Source organism: Orcinus orca, chromosome X, assembly GCF_937001465.1.
Source record: "Orcinus orca chromosome X, mOrcOrc1.1, whole genome shotgun sequence".
NCBI lineage: Eukaryota > Metazoa > Chordata > Mammalia > Artiodactyla > Delphinidae > Orcinus > Orcinus orca.
In genome coordinates this window covers 33618814-33639993 of record NC_064580.1, presented here as the reverse complement: position 1 = coordinate 33639993, position 21180 = coordinate 33618814, and the positions used below count along the sequence as shown (strand labels likewise).

Below are 21180 nucleotides of genomic sequence, written 5' to 3'. Positions count from 1 at the left end.
CATCATCTGACCATCCGCTTCCCTCTGATATAGCCTGATCGAGGGCAGAGAGTCCTATATGGTCCCCTCACCACTGAATGCCCCACAGGCCACAAGCCCACCAAGTCAGTGCGAGATCATCTCTTTGGAAATCCTGCCAACGGTGACGACTCTCCAAAAGCAGCCACCTCCACACCGGCCGCTCTCACCAAATACAGTGGCTACAAGAGCTGGCTGATGAAACTGAACGCCCGGCTAATTTAGAGGAAGCAGAAGTCAGCGCCCCGGGACCAACCAGTGGCGCACTTTGGGTGTCTGAAAGAGGGAAAGGAACTCTGCTTGGTGGACGCAGGCCACATTTGGGGATGAGAACATGCCGAGCAAGCTACAAGTCGTGGCCTGACCCCACGCCAGGCAAGGCGACCCAGTACTTTCCCCCACCAAGCAACCGCGCTCAGCCATTAAGCAATACACAGAGAGCTCATCCAGAAGGAACCTGACCCCAGCTCATTCGAACGTCAGCGCTCCATCTGCTGATGGCTATTCTTATTGCTTTGTACCGCCTGGGCGATAGGGTTACTGGTAGAGCCCTTGGGCCTAACCCTCACCCAGATAGAATGCTGTAAAAACACTGCTGCGGCCCACAGTAGCACCACAGGGTGGAAAAGCAGGGAATGTTGGCGAGCCCTGTTGGAAGGGCTCAGGCTAGTGTGCCACTGAGTCTGAGCGGCAAGGGGATCGCATCCCTTTATAGGCAACGGGCCCGCTGGAAGCAATGTCTAAATGACACTCGCCCAATTTCAACATCAAACACTGCTACAAGCTAACTGGCCCTATGATTGCTCGTACATAAAACCCACCTGGGTACAGGGGCTGTGCTCCCAGGATTTGTCCACTGATTGCCCTCACGGCTTGAGCCCAGGAATGCCTAAGGAGCACCCATAAGATCTCCCGTAGCCTGGGATATAAATGTGCCCAGAATCTTTATGTGCTTGGATGAGCTCCTCCGGGAAGGAAAGGACAGCATCCCACTCTGTTGCTAAAGGTGCCCTTGATGACCCCAGAGAGCTCTTAACCATTTGTTCCACTAGCAGCAGGCACCAGACGTGCAGCTCGGTCCTCGGGGAAGCCTCTAAGTTATATCAGGCTAGCCTATGCCCAGCCCATGATCAATACCCCAACTGCACAGCCACATGGGAGGATGCACCCGCCCCTGGGTGGCCACCACTCCAGAGGACCTCACCCCTGAGTGAGACAGACTCACTGCTGGAGAGGATACCATTCCAGACAATACCGCCCCAGCCCAAGAGCTCACCACTGGAGATGCCTATGCGTCCTATACCAGACATGACACCCCAGGGCCGTGGCACCAGCTGGAGACCTAGCTGCTCACCCAGATGGCCCGACTTCCCAGTTTATATTGCGGAACGCTGCCATGGAGACTAAGACTTTCCAGAAACAGTGGAGTAAACGCAGTGCCCCGATGGCATTGGGGGATGACCTACTATGATATGATTTTGCAGAACTTGCTAGGTCCTTGCTGGCTGACCCTACCCTATACCAAGAGGCTCGCCAGACTGTGAGTTTGTCCCCCGCCGACAGCAGGACAGCGCTGTATCATATTTCCCCACGGAAGCAGGCCACAATGTGCGCTCCAAACCAGACAGCTCCCCGCCTACAAGTGACTGAAGGGTGTTAACGTCCTCACCACTAACTCAGATGCTTCAGCATCACAGGGGGGATTCTACTGTAAGCAGCTGAGTTAGTATTTTTTTTTATTTTTTTTTATTGTAATGCAAGTGCCTGACTTTAAGCTTCGGATTGCCTAGGCACCCACATCAAAGACAGCTATCTTGAATAAACACACTGCCGGCTACAGGACTAGAGGAAGAGTCAGGCGGCCCCGCCCCAGAAGCTTCCTTTGTTTCGGAGATCTCTGGTCGACTGAGGGAACTGACCACCTGACCACTTGTTTTTCCCTTCTGGCATTTTAATTCCCGCTCATGTTTTAAATTCACCAATAAAGACTGAACCTGTGAACCCCTAGGCATCCCGTGCTAGACCCCAGTCAAAGAAGCCCAGGCCTGCACACGTACTCTTTCTACCCATGACCTCGCTGCGTGCCTCCACGCATGCCATGTGTCCTCCGGGACCTGTGAGTAATAAATCATGTTTTTTCTTCGAAGTTCTCTGATGGCTGTTACTGAAGTGTGTCTTGCAATCATAATAAGATCCGCAAGGTGGCGGGGGGGGGGGATGGGGGGGGGAACGGCGGGTCCAATCACAATACTGGCTCCCAAAGGGGAAATGTCTGTGAGGGCTGCCTCAAGCAGTATGGCCCAGGTGAGTGCCCCAGGCATTTCTGGACAAGAGCATCACTACTGAGAGGCTGAGCCCACCCCCAAGACTTCTGTTGTTTACCTTCCTCCTGGAGGGGTTCTTCCTCACCCCTCCTTGGGTCAAATGGATCCTTTGATAGCAGTCAGTAACCACAGGACCACAGCTAGACTACAACTCTCCACAAGAGAGTCACAGTCTCTGGCCACACGTGACGGAGGAATCATTTGAACTCCTTCTGCATGAAGAAGTACAACTGAGGTACTGCATTTTTGAACAACACGTGCTCAATCATAAAGTAACGGTCAGGAAAGCACGGAGGACCGGGGATGATCCCCATCGCTCTTTGCACTCGTTTCTCCAAGAAATGGGTCTGAGTCCACTGCTGGCCACTAAGTGCAGAACATGGGTGGTTTTCGGACATGTCAGCCCCACCCCTACCCCAGATTAAAAACTCAGGTGTGAAGATTTACCGTCCACATTTGAGAAGTGTGGTTTACTTACACCAAACAGGTACACAGAACCAGTAAGCAATTTGGGGGGATTTACGTGCATCAAACTGTGGAGAGAGGGAGACGGGTGGTGATCTTCACAAGACATCACCAAGTACAGTCTGGTTGGGAAGAAGCATACACACGTGTCAATGGTTATTTGGAGAATCGACCAAGGGACAGGAGTTTGGGAGAGAGGTGCTAAATAATTCTCTAGAAAACTGATTTTAGTCTACGTGGAAAGGCAAGCCAAGTCTCTGTTCTAACCCTAGGATGAAATATTGATTACCCCCATTGAAAGAGGATGAGAGATCACAAACTTCAGAGGAGATGTCACCTATCTATTAGACCAGCAGAATGTAAATCAAGAACAACCCAGCTGGAGGCGTTGGCCAGGAGGCACATGACAGGAGTGGTGCCCAAGTTCAACGCCCTCGTCCCGGCCATGGTCAGGGGCTTGGCGGCCTGCTGAGGAAAAGTTCTGTTCCATCTCAAACTGTGGTCCTTCACAAATTTTCAAAAATTTACTTAAACTTCTTTCCTAGTAGAAGCTGAGCAAGAAGAGACTGTCCTGTATGGCCGCGTACGGGAAACCTGGCCTTGCTGAAGGTTAGGACTGTGCCGAGAAGGGGGGCAGGCGGGTAACTGAGCGGCTACAGAAGCAGAACAGCTGTTTGTCTGCACCTCTTTGTTCTCTCATTATGGAAACCTGGGAGAGGCCTCAAGAATCCACACGACAGTGTCCTGTGTATACCCCATTTTATTGACTGAGGTCACCAGGGGTGTAGCTGAGAGTCAGATCTGACTTTACTCCAGGTTCCACATCATCTTGCTCAAGAAGTTTATATCGCAGACTTCAGTTTCCTCGTGTGGGAGATGATAAAAACAATCCTCCCTCACAGAATCGCGAGGATTAGTGAGAAGGCAGGGAATCACCGGGTCTGGTGAGGACTCATCAAATCTTTCCCTGGGGGCTTCCCTGGTGGCGCAGTGGTTGAGAGTCCGCCTGCTGATGCAGGGGACATGGGTTCGTGCCCCGGTCTGGGAAGATCCCATATGCCGTGGAGCAGCTAGGCCCGTGAGCCGTGGCCGCTGAACCTGCCCGTCTGGAGCCTGTGCTCTGCAACGGGAGAGGCCCGCATAGCACAAAAAAAAAAAAAAAAAAAAACAAAAACAAAAACAAAATCTTTCCCTGGGAATGGCGCCCTGGTCCCCTTGGTTAGCCGGTGCTCACTGCGGCCAGGCTCCCGAACCCAGCCCTTCGTGGAGAGCGCTGCCCCAGGGCCTCCCGAGGCTGCGTTTGGGAGCTGAAGCCATTTTCCACCCCCACAGATGGCTCGAAGTCGTTGTTCCAGGCCTTTCTGAGCCCACTGTTGTTGCTCCTTTCTCTCTCTCTACTCTTTTCCAAAGGCGAAGAACTGCTCAGGGAATGAGGTGCTCAGCGCCCGGCGTGCTGTGTGGTGGAGAGGACACACACAGGTCTGGGACTCCCTCCAGCCTCCAGCCCTCACACTCCAATAGGGAAGGCTAACTGGTACAATCCCTGGACCATCTCCCTAGCTCCGCTGCCAGCTCTGGACCAGTATCCTCCTCTTCGGGGGAGCTGCCCCACACAAACACATCCTCCGGTTATGTGGTTCTGGGGGCGCCCCCCGTTCCTACGTGACCCACATCTCCCTCACCACAGCTGACTGGTTCAGGAGTCAGCCAGTCCCACTCCCACCCCTTACGCCTCCTGTTGTCGGCTTGAGGCCGGCCACCTGAGGCCCAGCCTGGGTTTCTTCCCCAGCACTGAGGGAAACGGAAAAACTTACTCCTTGTGCTTCATGGGTCTTTGAGGGATTTTTCATTCCACTCTCCATGAGGGGAAAAGGGAGCAGGACTGATACATATTATTGATGAATTTAGCAAAAGAAAGAAGAGCAAGATGATTCGGCTCTATCTAGACTGTTTAACTTTTGCATCTGCATTTCCACCAAGAGGAAATGCTACAAGCTTCCAATGGCTTATAACCCGTAGTCAGCCAGAACTTCCTTTGGGTAACTAGTCAGGGTAGGCTCACTGCTGTCACAAGTATCCCAAGTCTTGCTGGCCTAAGACAGTACATTTTTATTTTTTGTTCTTACCAAGATCCAGTGCACAGTGGTGCTGCAGGCGATGGGGTGATAGTCTCCTTGTGTCATTCAAAGGCTCAGGAAGGGAACCCATACGACAGCAGGTTTGAGATAACCGCAGACCCGCTCAGCAGAAGAGGAAGAAACAAAAGAGAACGACACGATCTATTACAGAAGAGATACACGAAAGTCTTCTAATGTCAGAAAATGCCAAGCTTTGGGCACTTGGGATGGTCCCTATCTTACCTACAAGCTCCACACCATGTGCCCCAAATAGAAAAGACTCCCTAACTGACACACTGAGCCCCTCCATTCGCAGGAGAAGACTGTTAGTGAAATGGGCGTCCCAACTGTAGATCAGATCCATGCCAGTTACCTTGGCTGATCACATGACTCCTTTACTCCCAAATACGAATGGACAAATGGTTGCCAGATACTTGAGGAAAGTGAAAGAGAAGATCATGATGAACAAACAGAACTATTTCTGGAGAAGAAAACAACTATAATACAGGAAACGGAAGAGAACATTACCAAAACTTACAAATTCATATTCTCAGAATTTTAAGGAAGACAATGGGTTTATAAAATGAGAACAGCGTGCTATAAGAGGGCGCAACTGGAGAACAAGAGAAAGCCCTTGGAAACCGAAATATTTTTGCAACGTTAAAAACGTAATAGATACCAGGTGCGCAGGTCAAAGTCACCCTGCCTCACCCAGGCTGTGATGGAACGTGGGTGCAGCGTTCCTGCCCTGCCAACGCCACGCGACCTCTTCCGGTAACAGGACCGCGAGCCCACCGCCTGACTCCCATAACGAACGCCATTTCCGGTCCACCCCAGAGCGGCCGCGCTCTTCGCTCCGAGGCAGCTACCGCAGGCCCCGCGGCTTCACCCTCACCTTGGCCTTCACGCCCGCCACGATGCCCTTGCCGTCCGCCACGCTGCCCGCGCCGCCCTCGCAGGTGCGCCAGAGCTACCACCCCGACTGCGAGGCCGCCATCAACAGCCATTTCAACCTGGAGTTCCACGCCTCCTTAATGTGCCTGACCGCAGCCGTTTACCTCGACCACTGCGACGTGGCCTTGAAGCACTTCAGCTGGTTCTTCGTGCGCCGCTCCCTCCAGCACAGCGGTTGGGCCCGGCGCCTGATGCGCCTGCAGAACCAGCGCGGGAGCCGCATCCACTTCCAAGACATCAGGAGACCAGTCAGTATCGAGTGGAAGAGCGGCCTCAAGGCCATGAAGTGCACCTTGTTCCTGGAGAAGTTCGTGAATCGCAGCCTGCGCCACCTGCACCAGCTGGCCATCGACAAGAGGGACCCCAACCTGCACCGCTTCCTGGCAACTCACTACCTCAGCCAGCAGGTGGCGTTCATCAGCGAGCTGGAGGGTCATGTCACCACCCTGAGCATGATGGGGGCCCCGGACGTCGACCTGGCAGGGTCCCTCTTTGACAAGCTCACCCTGGGCGACAGTGACAAGAACTGAGCGTGGACTGGACTTCCCCAGAGCCACGGGGTGACCAGAGCGCTGGTCACCATGCCTGCCATGCAGACGGCAATAGTGCTCTGGCAGAAGAAGTTCACTTAAGTTTTTTTCTTCCAGTTTTGCCACTTCTTCCAATAAAGTTATTTGGTTCCTAAAGAAATAAAGGTCTCTCCTTGGTTCCTGTGTGCAAATCGCTCACTTTTTAAAACAGGTATCCAGGAGGCTCTCCACCCCCCCATGCCCCACCCACATGCCGCTCAGGATCTCCACAGAGGGAGGGAGATGGCATTCCATGGGGCGCCGGAAAGTGCAAAATCCATCTTCCCCTTATAAACAATGTGGGTATATGGGGGGTGGTGAGGTGAGGCGCTGCTGAATGCGGGTGCCTGCGAATAGCAGGAGTATAAAAACGCGGTATAAAAATCACAGTAGTGTGGCTTCTGGAGGAAGAATGAAGGGAATGGGGTGGGACAGGGATTAAAATAAAGCCTCCTTAAAACTTTACCTGAAAGCTTCGAGTTTACTAAAATATGTAAATGTTAGTATCTGTTGATTCTGGGAAGCAAGATGGAGACCCCAGAAGCCAGCGTGGCAGGGTCCCTCTTTGACAAGCTCACACTGAGCAACAGTGATAATGGTAACTGAGCCTCAGGCTGGCCTGCACACAAACACAGGGGTGACTCCCTCGTCACCATGCTGGACATGCATATTGCCCTTACAACACATGCAAATGTAGGTTTTTTTTACTGTACTCTTTCTTCTATTAAGGTAACATGGTACCCCAAACCCCAAATTACCTCAAAAGAAGGACTGAAAAATATAAGGTCCCGGCTGAAGGTCAATTTGTGATATTGAATATCAAGTAGAATAAAAGCTCTGTGAATGTTAAGCCACGTTACTCTGACTCTGGCTGCTGTGAAGAATGTAGAGGATGAGGAGAGTTGAAGCTGAAAGGCCAGTTAAGAGATCACTGTAGCAGGCCCAGAGAGACAATGGTGGCTTGAACTGCGTGTTGGTAGAGGAAATGAAGAGATGCAGACAAATTGCAGATGAACTGGATGAGTCTACAGGATCTGCTTTATGGACCAGAGGTGAGGAATGGGAAAGGACAAAAATAATCTAGGCTCAAGTTTGGATCTGAACACCCTGGCTGCTGGTCGTGCTATTTATTAAGCTGGGCGTATTTGCAGGGGGACTCGAGGAGCTGGGAAGGCATGTCATGTAAAATCTGAGGTGCCTATTAGATACCCAAGTGGAACTGTCATGCAGGTAGCCAGAAAAATGAATCTGGAGCTCAGGGGGGATGTCAGGTTTGGAAAAATACATATGGGACATATTAGCCTATATATACATAGATGGGTTGAGGTCACGGAGTAGATAAGCTCACCAGAAAGGAAGTAGAGAGATGATGGCACAGGCGGCCCCAAACCCAGAGCAGCCAGCACTCAGAGGATGGGATGAGACACTGGAACACCTAGAGAGCCGCTGGTCCCGCTTGGACCATTGCCTCATTCCAGACTGTGGCCACCTGTGTCTGCTCAGAGATTATCTCAAAATCAGCCTGTTCTTAATCTCAGCGTGGTCTCTGGTTTCTCCTTTCTAGACGTGGAGAGGCGTTAGTCTATTACCTTGTCTTCTTGACTATAGGTAGAAAGACAATTATTTCCCAGTAAAAGGATTTCCCAAGGAAACGACAGACCTGCTTTTCTATGTTTGGTTTTTGGTTTTTTTTCCGTTCCCCTTTTACAACTCTTCCCCTCTCTCAGTCCATTCTCTATTTCAGCAGATGAAATCTGTTCCCATGTAAACCCTAAGGTTGTCTAGGTCTGAGAAAAAATACTCAAAACATATAATTTCTTCTGTGTCCTGTATAGTTTACAAGGGTCAGAGTTAGAAATTTTCAGACTTTGTATCCTATATTCAAAGACACATGAGTAGCTTGAGTCATTTTAGAGTTAACTAGATTGTTTTAACATTTACTGAAATATGAACAAGTGTAGCTAAGGAGTAATTTCTTTCTACATTTCCCTATAACTCTGCTTCAATACTTTCTTAAAAATGAGGATTATGGTCCTTTGAGTTTAGTTTCCAGAAAATGGTGTTGAATGGTATTTCCCCCTTTACTCTTTTTAGTCAAACTTGTTTTTTTCACTCTTTCTCTGTCTGCTTTGAGGTCCCTGCTCTCTCTCTGATAGTCTCAATACATACCTACATATACGTATACATATATATATATGTGTATATATATATATACATATATATGTGTATATATACATATAAACTGTTCTCCTCCAGATATGAGGAAGCACAGGCTGAGCAGCTGTTCATCAGTGTTTACAGCTATAAATTGACTGAAGATCCTTCTTACTCTCCTGTTTTGGAGAAGCAGTTCGGTGTCTTGGATCCTTCACCACAGGGTGACTCGATCAAATCCCAGTTTCGCCACTTACGAAATTGGGGGAACTTGGGCATGTTATTTCACTTCTCTGCGCCTCAGTTTCCTCAGATGTAAAACAGGGATAATAAAAGTGTCAACCCCATTGGAGAAAATATTTGCGAATGATGCCACTGACAAGGGCTGAATATTCAAAATATACAAACAGCTCATACAAGTCAGTAACAAAAACAACAAACAACCCTATCAAAAAATGGGCAGAAGACATTTCTCCAAAGAAGACATACAGATGGCCAAGAAGCACATGAAAAGATGCTCAACACCACTAATTCTTAGAGAAATGCAAATCAAAAGGACAATGAGGTCTCACCTCCCACCAGTTAGAATGGGCATCATCAGACAATCTACAAAGAACAAAGGCTGGAGAGGGTGTGGAGAAAAGGGAACACTCCTACACTGTTGGTGGGAATGTACATTGATGCAGCCACTGTGGAGAACAGTCTGGAGGTTTCTTAAAAAACGAAAAATAGAGCTACAGCATGATCCAGCAATCCCACTCCTGGGCATATATCTGTACAAAACTATAATTCGTAAAGATACATGCACCCCAGTGTTCATAGCAGCACTATTTAGAACAGCCAAGACATGGAAGCAACCTAAGTGGCCATCAACAGATGAGTGGATCAAGAAGATGTGGTATATATGTATACAGTGGACTATTACTCACCCATAAAAAAGAATGAAATAATGCCATTTGCAGCAACACGGATGGACCTAGAGATTATCATACTAAGTGAAGTTAAGTCAGACAGAGAAAGACAAATGTCGTATGATATCACTTATATGTGGAACCTAAAATCAGATATTAGCTACCTTTAAATAATATTTTTGAAAACATCATAATGATTAATAAAAGGCAACTGGAGTTGAACAGACATGTTTAATGTTTTAGTGTCTGGAAACCAAAGGACTCACTCAAACGTTATGATGAAAATGCTTTACATGTATCCTCAAAATATCTTTTGTCTGGGAGGCATACATATCTGTTGGTTTTTAAATTCATATGACAAGTGCGTTTCTAAAGCAGTATGTAGCCAAGGCTATAAAAGGCTAACACATTGTATAGAAATGTCAAATAACACTGAACACAGCAGACAGATTCCGATACTGGCAGACAGGCAAAGAGATACTCTTGAAGAAAACAATTTAAAATTGCTCTCTTTTGACTGCATATCTAACTGCATGTCAATGTCAAGTGTCCATGAGACAGACACCTGTGAGCTTCAATTTCACATAGGCAGAAAAGCAAGAAAATATCAGAAAATGTGGATGGATAAATATATAAGTATATTTATAAACATATCTTTAAAATATAGGAACTGTCAAAGTGGAATATTTTAATTAGGCAGCCCATGAAGAAAGGTAACTGCAATAGATTTTTTTATTGAGGTATCATTAGCATAACATTATATTAGTTTCAGGTGTACAAGATAATAACTCGATATTTGTATATACTGCAAAGTGATCACCGTAGTTAAGGCCAGTTAACATCTGTCACCACACATATTTACAGTTTTTTCCTGTGATGAGAACATTCCACATCCCTGCAATGGATTTTGATGCAAAGTTGGTAAAAACAAAACAAAAGTTTTGGATTCCCAGCTAAGAGAAACAAAGCAAATTATAAAGGAAAAATCCTAATTAAGGTCTATGAATGAGACCAAGAACTGGAATAAATGCATAATGTTTCAGCATCAATGATAATGACAGCCAGAGTTCATTTCATTTAAAAACCTAGTACCAAGGTATAGTAAGAGGCAGCATAATTTTGAAACTAGGAGCAGATTCTGGAATTGGATCACCTATGTGTGAATCTCTGCCCATGTTAGCTGTGTGAGCTTGGGCAAGTTACTTAACCTCTCTGTGCCTTAGTTTCTTTATCTGTAAAATGTGGATCACAGCAATATTCTACCTCACAGAGGAATTATCAGGATTAAATAATTTAATGTGCACAGAGGACTTAGTATAGAATCTGACACATAATTACTACTTGATAATTGTTAGTTAGCTAGTTTTAAAATACCGTGTTTACTAAGAATCTTTAATTTTAGCTATTTAAATAGGAATTTCCATCTTTGGAAAAAAATATCTTCAATAAACTACTCTTGCAGTAAAAGGCTATTAGTCAAAACAAATGACATAATGAAAGTCACTCCCACCTATAGCTTTCATTAATTGCAGAAAAAATACCTAGTGAAAATAGTTTAAAATTTTAGTAATTATCTTCAAAATAATATATCTTCAAAATATAACGATATAACTTTTCTAGGATAGTCACTGCAAAGAGCTATGGAAATAAATAAATACATAAATAAATGAACGAATGAATGAATGAATGAGCAGGCCTAAAGGAGCTCCATCTCTGCATCAGCTTTGGTGGTTTATGGAATGGAATGTGGACAACAAAGAAAGGCGATCTGAATACTGCTGTTGTAGGCACACACTTTGTAATCATTATGAGCAACCGCCATGTATTAAATACTTATGAAAGGCCCTAGAGATACAAAAATGTTACTAGACACTTGCCCTGTCCTCAAGAGCAAAGCAGTCTAGATGTGGAAACAAAACACACACATACACACATAATAGCTTCCATGAGCAGTGCAGAGCTAGTGGAACTTAAGCTACTACAAGAGTGTTGTCATGAACAGCAATGGAACTGGCTTTCACTCATCTCCATGTAACATTTGAACAGAATATAAGGGAATATGTCCATCTATTTTTCCTCATTTCCTCTTTATTATACATCTATAAGGTAGTCTTAGCCCTATTTGATAGAAGGAATTGAGATTCAGAGACATTAAGTAATTGATCATGGACACTTAAACAAAAATGGAAGAGCTGAAATACGAAACCTGATCTACACTATAATGGATGTCGTATATGTTAACAACAAGAATGAAACTGATGGCTGAATTGTCCTGGGCAAAGTTCTCTGTAGGATGCATGACAGATGCATTACAAACCTATACACTTCTCTTAGGGTCATAAGACTATAGCATCGCTGATTTATTTCCCAGTGAAAACAATTGCACACATGCACACATTGAGTAAAAAACACTGCTGCCATCCCCTAGTAAGACAGTAACGGGAATGACGTGACACTAAAATGACTTACAGATTCATTCCACATATGATATACTTCCTCTACACTGACCTTCCCTTTTTTGAACACGGGAGGTTGTAATCATTGAGTTTTACGTACCTGCAGGTCCAATGTGCAGTGTTTATGAATTAGCTGAATACAACATGCCTCTGAATGTGAGCTATTCAGCCTTTGCCTGTTCTCTGTTCCCTTACTAACCTATCCTTTCACACTCAGTTGTATGTGTTCACTGCCAGGAATCGGATTAACCATTGAACAGCTCCAAGTACAGGGGGTCTTCCCTACCATTCTGGCATCAGGAGACAGTAGTACTTTACCTCAAGTAGTGAAAAGGACACATGGAACTGGAATAAAGAAGACATGAGTTCGAATCTCAGCTACACTCTGAACTAGCTGTATAAACATAGGTTACTCAAATTCTCTGAGCTTCAGTTTTCACATCCGTAAATCAGGAATAATGATATTTACCTCCCTGAACTTTGAACAGAATGCTGTATATTGAATACCTCTCTATGCACCTAGTACTCGAAAAGAGCTGATTTACTTTCTCATCTTCTTTATGGTTAGATAATGTGACAGCAATGATTTTAATCACATGAAGTTGTATTTCAAGAGCATGACTTCACCAAAAATATATAGATTAAAATGCCATGGTATGTTGCTGTGTTAATGGATGGCACATTGAACATAAGAAGCAAATCACATCTTATAAATGGACAAAAGTTCAAATGATTTCTTGGATAACAAAAAGCTTCACCACCAAATACACAAATATTTGTTCTTATGATCACTGTCATGTTTTTGTTCAGTTCTGAATATCCAGTTTCTCTGCAAGAAATTTACAAGTTGTCCTATCAATTGTTTTCCGAAGGGACATAATGCAATTGGTGATCAGAATACATAAGAATTGAAGATAAATTAATTGGGAAACTTGGGATCACTGTTAAAATGAACTTGTGTGGTAATGTCTTTCTGACTTTTAAGCAGGAAACTTTTGTCACTGATACTTTTTACTTATGGGCTAGTATTTGCTCTGAAAACAAAGTACTTGCCTGTAAAAAGAAACTACTTAATGACACAGAATTGTGTATGAAAATATCAGATTTAACAGACATGTGCTAGTTATCATGTTAGGGTTTTTTTGCAACATATGATATCTTATTATTTTATCCTCACAAAAGTGAATGAAGCAAAAATTATTCCTATTTTACAAAAGAAGAGACTGAATTCAGAGAAGCTAAGCTATTTGCTCATAGACACTTAGTGAGTTTCTGGCAGTGCCAGAGTTTAACCCCAGAGATTCAAACGTCAGGCACAGCATCCTTTACATTCTGCGACTACTGCTATGAAAATCAGAAATGCTGTACTGGGTCAGATCAGTGATTTATTCAGCTCTCAATGCCGGTGCTGCGAGTTACAGTATAACATGGAGGCCAGGGTAAAAAGCTGGTACCCCAGGACAGAGATCAGTCCCGGGATCAAAAGTCAGAAGGCATACCTGATTGAGCATTTGAGAAAAGTTAGTGAATTAAACCAGGCAAGCACACACATGTCTGAAAACACACAGGACAAAGCATGACAGGCCAGACCAAGCAAAGATATGGGAACTAGAAAGGCCTAAATCCTAGAGACTAAGGCAAATATGCAGGAATCTGGAAATTCACAGAAACCAAAGGGCCTGGCTCAGTATTTAGGAGAACAGACAGATGGTACCAATAACAAGGCAGGTTCAAAACCAATGCAGCCCATTTCCTGGCCAGGTAGCTTCTTACACACTTTAACCAGGACGACAGATAGTTGTTGAAAGAGCCTCTCTCTCTAATACTGATCTCAAAGAACAGTTTGAAAGTTTTAAAGCGTATTCTATCTTTCCTATCTAATACCAATCAAACTCTTTTTTTAATCTAAAAAACATAGGGGGAAAAAAACAATCACACATTTAGACTTCTACCGGATACACAAAGACCACTTGAGGAAAGAATTAAAAAGCACACATTTATAGGATATTCTGAAGCATTTTTGAAAAATCACAAAGCTTGCATTTATGCTCAGAGATGATTAGGCAAAAGGCATTTCAGGATGCTGGGAAAAACCGGCCCTTAACAAAAGGTACTTGTCTCTAAAGGAATAACAGCTAAAACGCCTTCGGCTTATTGTAGTGAGAGCACAGACAATGACATCATAGAAACAGCATAAATCACAAAGCACTTACTGCTTAATGTCATCATATGGAAGCACATTTTGCTGAGGTACATATAATGGATGGGAACACTTTCTCCTTAATTACATGTGTCACAGGGACAACACGCACTATGAGAGATGCTGATCAGTGAATCTCAATGGAGCTCAATCTGCCCATTTCTCAGAGCCACGTCTTTGAAGTATACTTGATAAAATAAAAGTACCTTGTCTTTTGTCCATGTCATAATCAGAGATGCCTCGTACCCTCCCCTGATATAAAAAATACGGCTACGTTAGGTGGGGCAACCTAGCCAAATGCATTTATATCTCAAAATTCACATTTCTTGGGTCTTTGTTTAGAATAGCACACCCTAAATGCCAACTCCTTGCCCAGGCTTTCCTTCCACTAAGGCTTGGGCTCTGAGCATACTCAAACTGCCTTTTCCATGTCCAAGTCAGCATGGCTCTTGAGCTTACAACAAAAACAACAAGCATAACAGCTACTAATTACTGAGCAGTTACTATATGTCAAGCATTGTGCTATGCGCTTTATCTCATAGAAATAAAGGCAGTGTTCTTGCCGCTGTCAAAGGCCAACCCCTCCATTTATGCTTTGGATTCTATCTCCTCCTGTTTTCTCTTCCTTGATCGCTCCTTCTCTAACAGATCACCTCTGCTGACATATGAACATGTGCTAGAATTTTCGATATTTTAAAAAAGAGATCCTTCCTTGATGACACATCCAGCTATCATCCTCATTAGTCTATGCTTCTTCATAACCAAACTTCTCAAAAGGGTCCAATTCAATGGATATTTCTGCCCTCATTTTATACAGTTGACAATGCCCTCCTTCTTGAAACCTACTTAAAAGGTAGGTTTCCTTCTTTTATTTTTGCCATACCTCTTCATCTCCTTCACTGGTTCTTCATTATCCATACCCCCAGAGACTGATCCTGGACACCCTCATTCCTTCTCTTTCTAAATTCTCTCTCTAGGTTATGTCATCCAGTGTCATAATCTTGAAAATACAGGATATTGACTACTCTCAAAAGTATATCCCTGGTCCATAATTCTGTGAACCCCAGACCTGTGGAAAAACTGCCTAATTTGAAACTTTTATATTCCTATTCCACAGGCACCTCACATTCACATCAAAAACTAAACTTTGCCATTCCCCAAACTTATGCCCAAGTCTACTCCTCTCCCGGTTTTCTCCATCTCAATAAATGGTACCACTACAGAACCAGTTGCTGAAGCTAGAGACCAAGGTATCATCCTTTATCTCAATCTCTACATCTATCATCTTTACTTATTTATTTATTAGTAGTAGTGTTAACAACACTTGTATCAATAATAAGAGGAGATAGCCCTTCTTGAACACCTAGTATGTGCCAGGCACTGTGCTAGGTGTTATAGCTGTATTAATTCATTTAATCCTCACACCAAGCTTTTGAGGTACGTACTATCATTATTCCCACTTTATAAATGAGAAGACTGGAGCCACAAGATGAAATAAGTTGCCTGAAGCCACACATCTGTTAAATGATAAAGCTTGGATTTGAATCCGAGGCATCAGGCTCCAGAATCCATCCTTTTAGCCACTACACTAGGCTGCCCTATTTCAGTTTGATGTACAATGTGCCTCTGTATTTATTAGATGTTTTGGATGGGCAGCTGCCCACTTGCTTAGGGAAAACAGCCTTCAATGACAATCTCCCTGTGATTCAGTTAACCTTCGAAGATATACATTACTACATACGTAGAAAGTTAAGCTCAAAAAGGTAAAGTTTATATTGCGGAACGCTGCCACGGAGACTAAGACTTCCCAGAAACAGTAGAGTAAACGCATTGCCCTGATGGCATCGGGGGATGACCTACTATGATATGATTTTGCAAAACTTGCTAGGTCCTTGCTGGCTGACCCTACCCTATACCAAGAGGCTCACCAGACTGTGAGTTTGTCCCCCGCCGACAGCAGGACAGCGCTGTATCATATTTCCCCACGGAAGCAGGCCACAATGTGCGCTCCAAACCAGACAGCTCCCCGCCTACAAGTGACTGAAGGGTGTTAACGTCCTCACCACTAACTCAGATGCTTCAGCATCACAGGGGGGATTCTACTGTAAGCAGCTGAGTTAGTATTTTTTTTTATTTTTTTTTATTGTAATGCAAGTGCCTGACTTTAAGCTTCGGATTGCCTAGGCACCCACATCAAAGACAGCTATCTTGAATAAACACACTGCCGGCTACAGGACTAGAGGAAGAGTCAGGCGGCCCCGCCCCAGAAGCCTCCTTTGTTTCGGAGATCTCTGGTCGACTGAGGGAACTGGCCATCTGACCACTTGTTTTTCCCTTCTGGCATTGTAATTCCCGCTCATGTTTTAAATTCACCAATAAAGACTGAACCTGTGAACCCCTAGGCATCCCGTGCTAGACCCCAGTCAAAGAAGCCCAGGCCTGCACACGTACTCTTTCTACCCATGACCTCGCTGCGTGCCTCCACGCATGCCATGTGTCCTCCGGGACCTGTGAGTAATAAATCATGTTTTTTCTTCGAAGTTCTCTGATGGCTGTTACTGAAGTGTGTCTTGCAATCATAATAAGATCCGCAAGGTGGCGGGGTGGGGGATGGGGGGGGAACGGCGGGTCCAATCACAATACTGGCTCCCAAAGGGGAAATGTCTGTGAGGGCTGCCTCAAGCAGTATGGCCCAGGTGAGTGCCCCAGGCATTTCTGGACAAGAGCATCACTACTGAGAGGCTGAGCCCACCCCCAAGACTTCTGTTGTTTACCTTCCTCCTGGAGGGGTTCTTCCTCACCCCTCCTTGGGTCAAATGGATCCTTTGATAGCAGTCAGTAACCACAGGACCACAGCTAGACTACAACTCTCCACAAGAGAGTCACAGTCTCTGGCCACACGTGACGGAGGAATCATTTGAACTCCTTCTGCATGAAGAAGTACAACTGAGGTACTGCATTTTTGAACAACACGTGCTCAATCATAAAGTAACGGTCAGGAAAGCACGGAGGACCGGGGATGATCCCCATCCCTCTTTGCGCTCGTTTCTCCAAGAAATGGGTCTGAGTCCACTGCTGGCCACTAAGTGCAGAACATGGGTGGTTTTTGGACATGTCAGCCCCACCCCTACCCCAGATTAAAAACTCAGGTGTGAAGATTTACCGTCCACATTTGAGAAGTGTGGTTTACTTACACCAAACAGGTACACAGAACCAGTAAGCAATTTGGGGGGATTTACGTGCATCAAACTGTGGAGAGAGGGAGACGGGTGGTGATCTTCACAAGACATCACCAAGTACAGTCTGGTTGGGAAGAAGCATACACACGTGTCAATGGTTATTTGGAGAATCGACCAAGGGACAGGAGTTTGGGAGAGAGGTGCTAAATAATTCTCTAGAAAACTGATTTTAGTCTATGTGGACAGGCAGGCCAAGTCTCTGTTCTAACCCTAGGATGAAATATTGATTACCCCCATTGAAAGAGGATGAGAGATCACAAACTTCAGAGGAGATGTCACCTATCAATTAGACCAGCAGAATGTAAATCAAGAACAACCCCGCTGGAGGCGTTGGCCAGGAGGCACATGACAGGAGTGGTGCCCAAGTTCAACGCCCTTGTCCGGCCATGGTCAGGGGCTTGGCGGCCTGCTGAGGAAAAGTTCTGTTCCGTCTCAAACTGTGGTCCTTCACAAATTTTCAAAAATTTACTTAAACTTCTTTCCTAGTAGAAGCTGAGCAAGAAGAGACTGTCCTGTATGGCCGCGTACGGGAAACCTGGCCTTGCTGAAGGTTAGGACTGTGCCGAGAAGGGGGGCAGGCGGGTAACTGAGCGGCTACAGAAGCAGAACAGCTGTTTGTCTGCACCTCTTTGTTCTCTCATTATGGAAACCTGGGAGAGGCCTCAAGAATCCACACGACAGTGTCCTGTGTATACCCCATTTTATTGACTGAGGTCACCAGGGGTGTAGCTGAGAGTCAGATCTGACTTTACTCCAGGTTCCACATCATCTTGCTCAAGAAGTTTATATCGCAGACTTCAGTTTCCTCGTGTGGGAGATGATAAAAACAATCCTCCCTCACAGAATCGCGAGGATTAGTGAGAAGGCAGGGAATCACCGGGTCTGGTGAGGACTCATCAAATCTTTCCCTGGGGGCTTCCCTGGTGGCGCAGTGGTTGAGAGTCCGCCTGCTGATGCAGGGGACATGGGTTCGTGCCCCGGTCTGGGAAGATCCCATATGCCGTGGAGCAGCTAGGCCCGTGAGCCGTGGCCGCTGAACCTGCCCGTCTGGAGCCTGTGCTCCGCAACGGGAGAGGCCCGCATAGCACAAAAAAAACAAAAACAAAAACAAAAACAAAATCTTTCCCTGGGAATGGCGCCCTGGTCCCCTTGGTTAGCCGGTGCTCCCTGCGGCCAGGCTCCCGAACCCAGCCCTTCGTGGAGAGCGCTGCCCCAGGGCCTCCCGAGGCTGCGTTTGGGAGCTGAAGCCATTTTCCACCCCCACAGATGGCTCGAACTCATTGTTCCAGGCCTTTCTGAGCCCACTGTTGTTGCTCCTTTCTCTCTCTCTACTCTTTTCCAAAGGCGAAGAACTGCTCAGGGAATGAGGTGCTCAGCGCCCGGCGTGCTGTGTGGTGGAGAGGACACACACAGGTCTGGGACTCCCTCCAGCCTCCAGCCCTCACACTCCAATAGGGAAGGCTAACTGGTACAATCCCTGGACCATCTCCCTAGCTCCGCTGCCAGCTCTGGACCAGTATCCTCCTCTTCGGGGGAGCTGCCCCACACAAACACATCCTCCGGTTATGTGGTTCCGGGGGCGCCCCCCGTTCCTACGTGACCCACATCTCCCTCACCACAGCTGACTGGTTCAGGAGTCAGCCAGTCCCACTCCCACCCCTTACGCCTCCTGTTGTCGGCTTGAGGCCGGCCACCTGAGGCCCAGCCTGGGTTTCTTCCCCAGCACTGAGGGAAACGGAAAAACTTACTCCTTGTGCTTCATGGGTCTTTGAGGGATTTTTCATTCCACTCTCCATGAGGGGAAAAGGGAGCAGGACTGATACATATTATTGATGAATTTAGCAAAAGAAAGAAGAGCAAGATGATTCGGCTCTATCTAGACTGTTTAACTTTTGCATCTGCATTTCCACCAAGAGGAAATGCTACAAGCTTCCAATGGCTTATAACCCGTAGTCAGCCAGAACTTCCTTTGGGTAACTAGTCAGGGTAGGCTCACTGCTGTCACAAGTATCCCAAGTCTTGCTGGCCTAAGACAGTACATTTTTATTTTTTGTTCTTACCAAGATCCAGTGCACAGTGGTGCTGCAGGCGATGGGGTGATAGTCTCCTTGTGTCATTCAAAGGCTCAGGAAGGGAACCCATATGACAACAGGTTTGAGATAACCGCAGACCCGCTCAGCAGAAGAGGAAGAAACAAAAGAGAACGACACGATCTATTACAGAAGAGATACACGAAAGTCTTCTAATGTCAGAAAATGCCAAGCTTTGGGCACTTGGGATGGTCCCTATCTTACCTACAAGCTCCACACCATGTACCCCAAATAGAAAAGACTCCCTAACTGACACACTGAGCCCCTCCATTCACAGCAGAAGACTGTTAGTGAAATGGGCGTCCCAACTGTAGATCAGATCCATGCCAGTTACCTTGGCTGATCACATGACTCCTTTACTCCCAAATACGAATGGACAAATGGTTGCCAGATACTTGAGGAAAGTGAAAGAGAAGATCATGATGAACAAACAGAACTATTTCTGGAGAAGAAAACAACTATAATACAGGAAACGGAAGAGAACATTACCAAAACTTACAAATTCATATTCTCAGAATTTTAAGGAAGACAATGGATTTATCAAATGAGAACAGGGTGCTATAAGAGGGCGCAACTGGAGTACAAGAGAAAGCCCTTGGAAACAGAAATATTTTTGCAACGTTAAAAACGTAATAGATACCAGGTGCGTACGTCAAAGTCACCCTGCCTCACCCAGCCTGTGACGCAACGTGCGTGCAGCGTTTGTGCCCCGCCAACGCCACGCGACCTCTCCCGGTAACAGGACCAGGAGCCCACCGCCTGACTCCCAAAACGAACACCATTTCCGGTCCACCCCAGAGCGGCCGCCCTCTTCGCTCTGAGGCAGCTACCGCAGGCCCCGCGGCTTCACCTTCACGCCCGCCACGATGCCCTTGCTGTCCACCTTGCTGCCCGCGCCGCCCTCGCAGGTGCGCCAGAGCTACCACCCTGACTGCGAGGCCGCTGTCAACAGCCATTTCACCCTGGAGTTCCACGCCTCCTTCGTGTGCCTGGCCACGGCCCTTTACCTCGACCGCGACGACGTGGCCTTGAAGCACTTCACCCGGTTCTTCCTGCGCCGCTCCCGCGAGCACAGCATGCGGGCCCGGTGCCTGATTCGCCTGCAGACCCGGCGCGGGGGCTGCCTCGACTTCCAAGACATCAGGAGCCCAGTCAGTATCAACTGGAAGAGCGGCCTCAAGGCCATGAAGTGCACCTTGTTCCTGGAGAAGCTCGTGAACCACAGCCTGCGCCACCTGCACCAGCAGGCCATCAACAAGAGCGACCCCTACCTGCACCACTTCCTGGCAACTCACTACCCCAGCCAGCAGGTGGCGTTCGTCAGCGAGCTGGAGGGTCATGTCACCACCCTGAGCATGATGGCGGCCCCGGACGTCGACCTGGCAGGGTCCCTCTTTGACAAGCTCACCCTGGGCGACAGTGACAAGAACTGAGCGTGGACTGGACTTCCCCAGAGCCACGGGGTGACCAGAGCGCTGGTCACCGTGCCTGCCATGCACACGGCAATAGTGCCATTGCAGAAGAAGTTCACTTAAGTTTTTTTCTTCCAGCTTTGCCACTTCTTCCAATAAACTTATTTGGTTCCTAAAGAAATAAAGGTCTCTCCTTGGTTCCTGTGTGCAAATCGCTCACTTTTTAAAACAGGTATCCAGGAGGCTCTCCACCCCCCCATGCCCCCACCCA

At 46.5% G+C, this 21180-nt stretch overlaps 1 protein-coding gene across 1 annotated transcript; it reads left to right on the top strand.

Annotated features, from left to right (window-relative positions):
* The first annotated feature begins 20363 nt into the window (after positions 1-20363).
* On the top strand, positions 20364-20930 carry LOC101283213 (ferritin heavy chain-like). The gene has a single exon (XM_033418116.2). The coding sequence runs from the start codon at positions 20364-20366 to the stop codon at positions 20928-20930; it is 567 nt and encodes a 188-aa protein (XP_033274007.2).
* Positions 20931-21180: the final 250 nt, after the last annotated feature.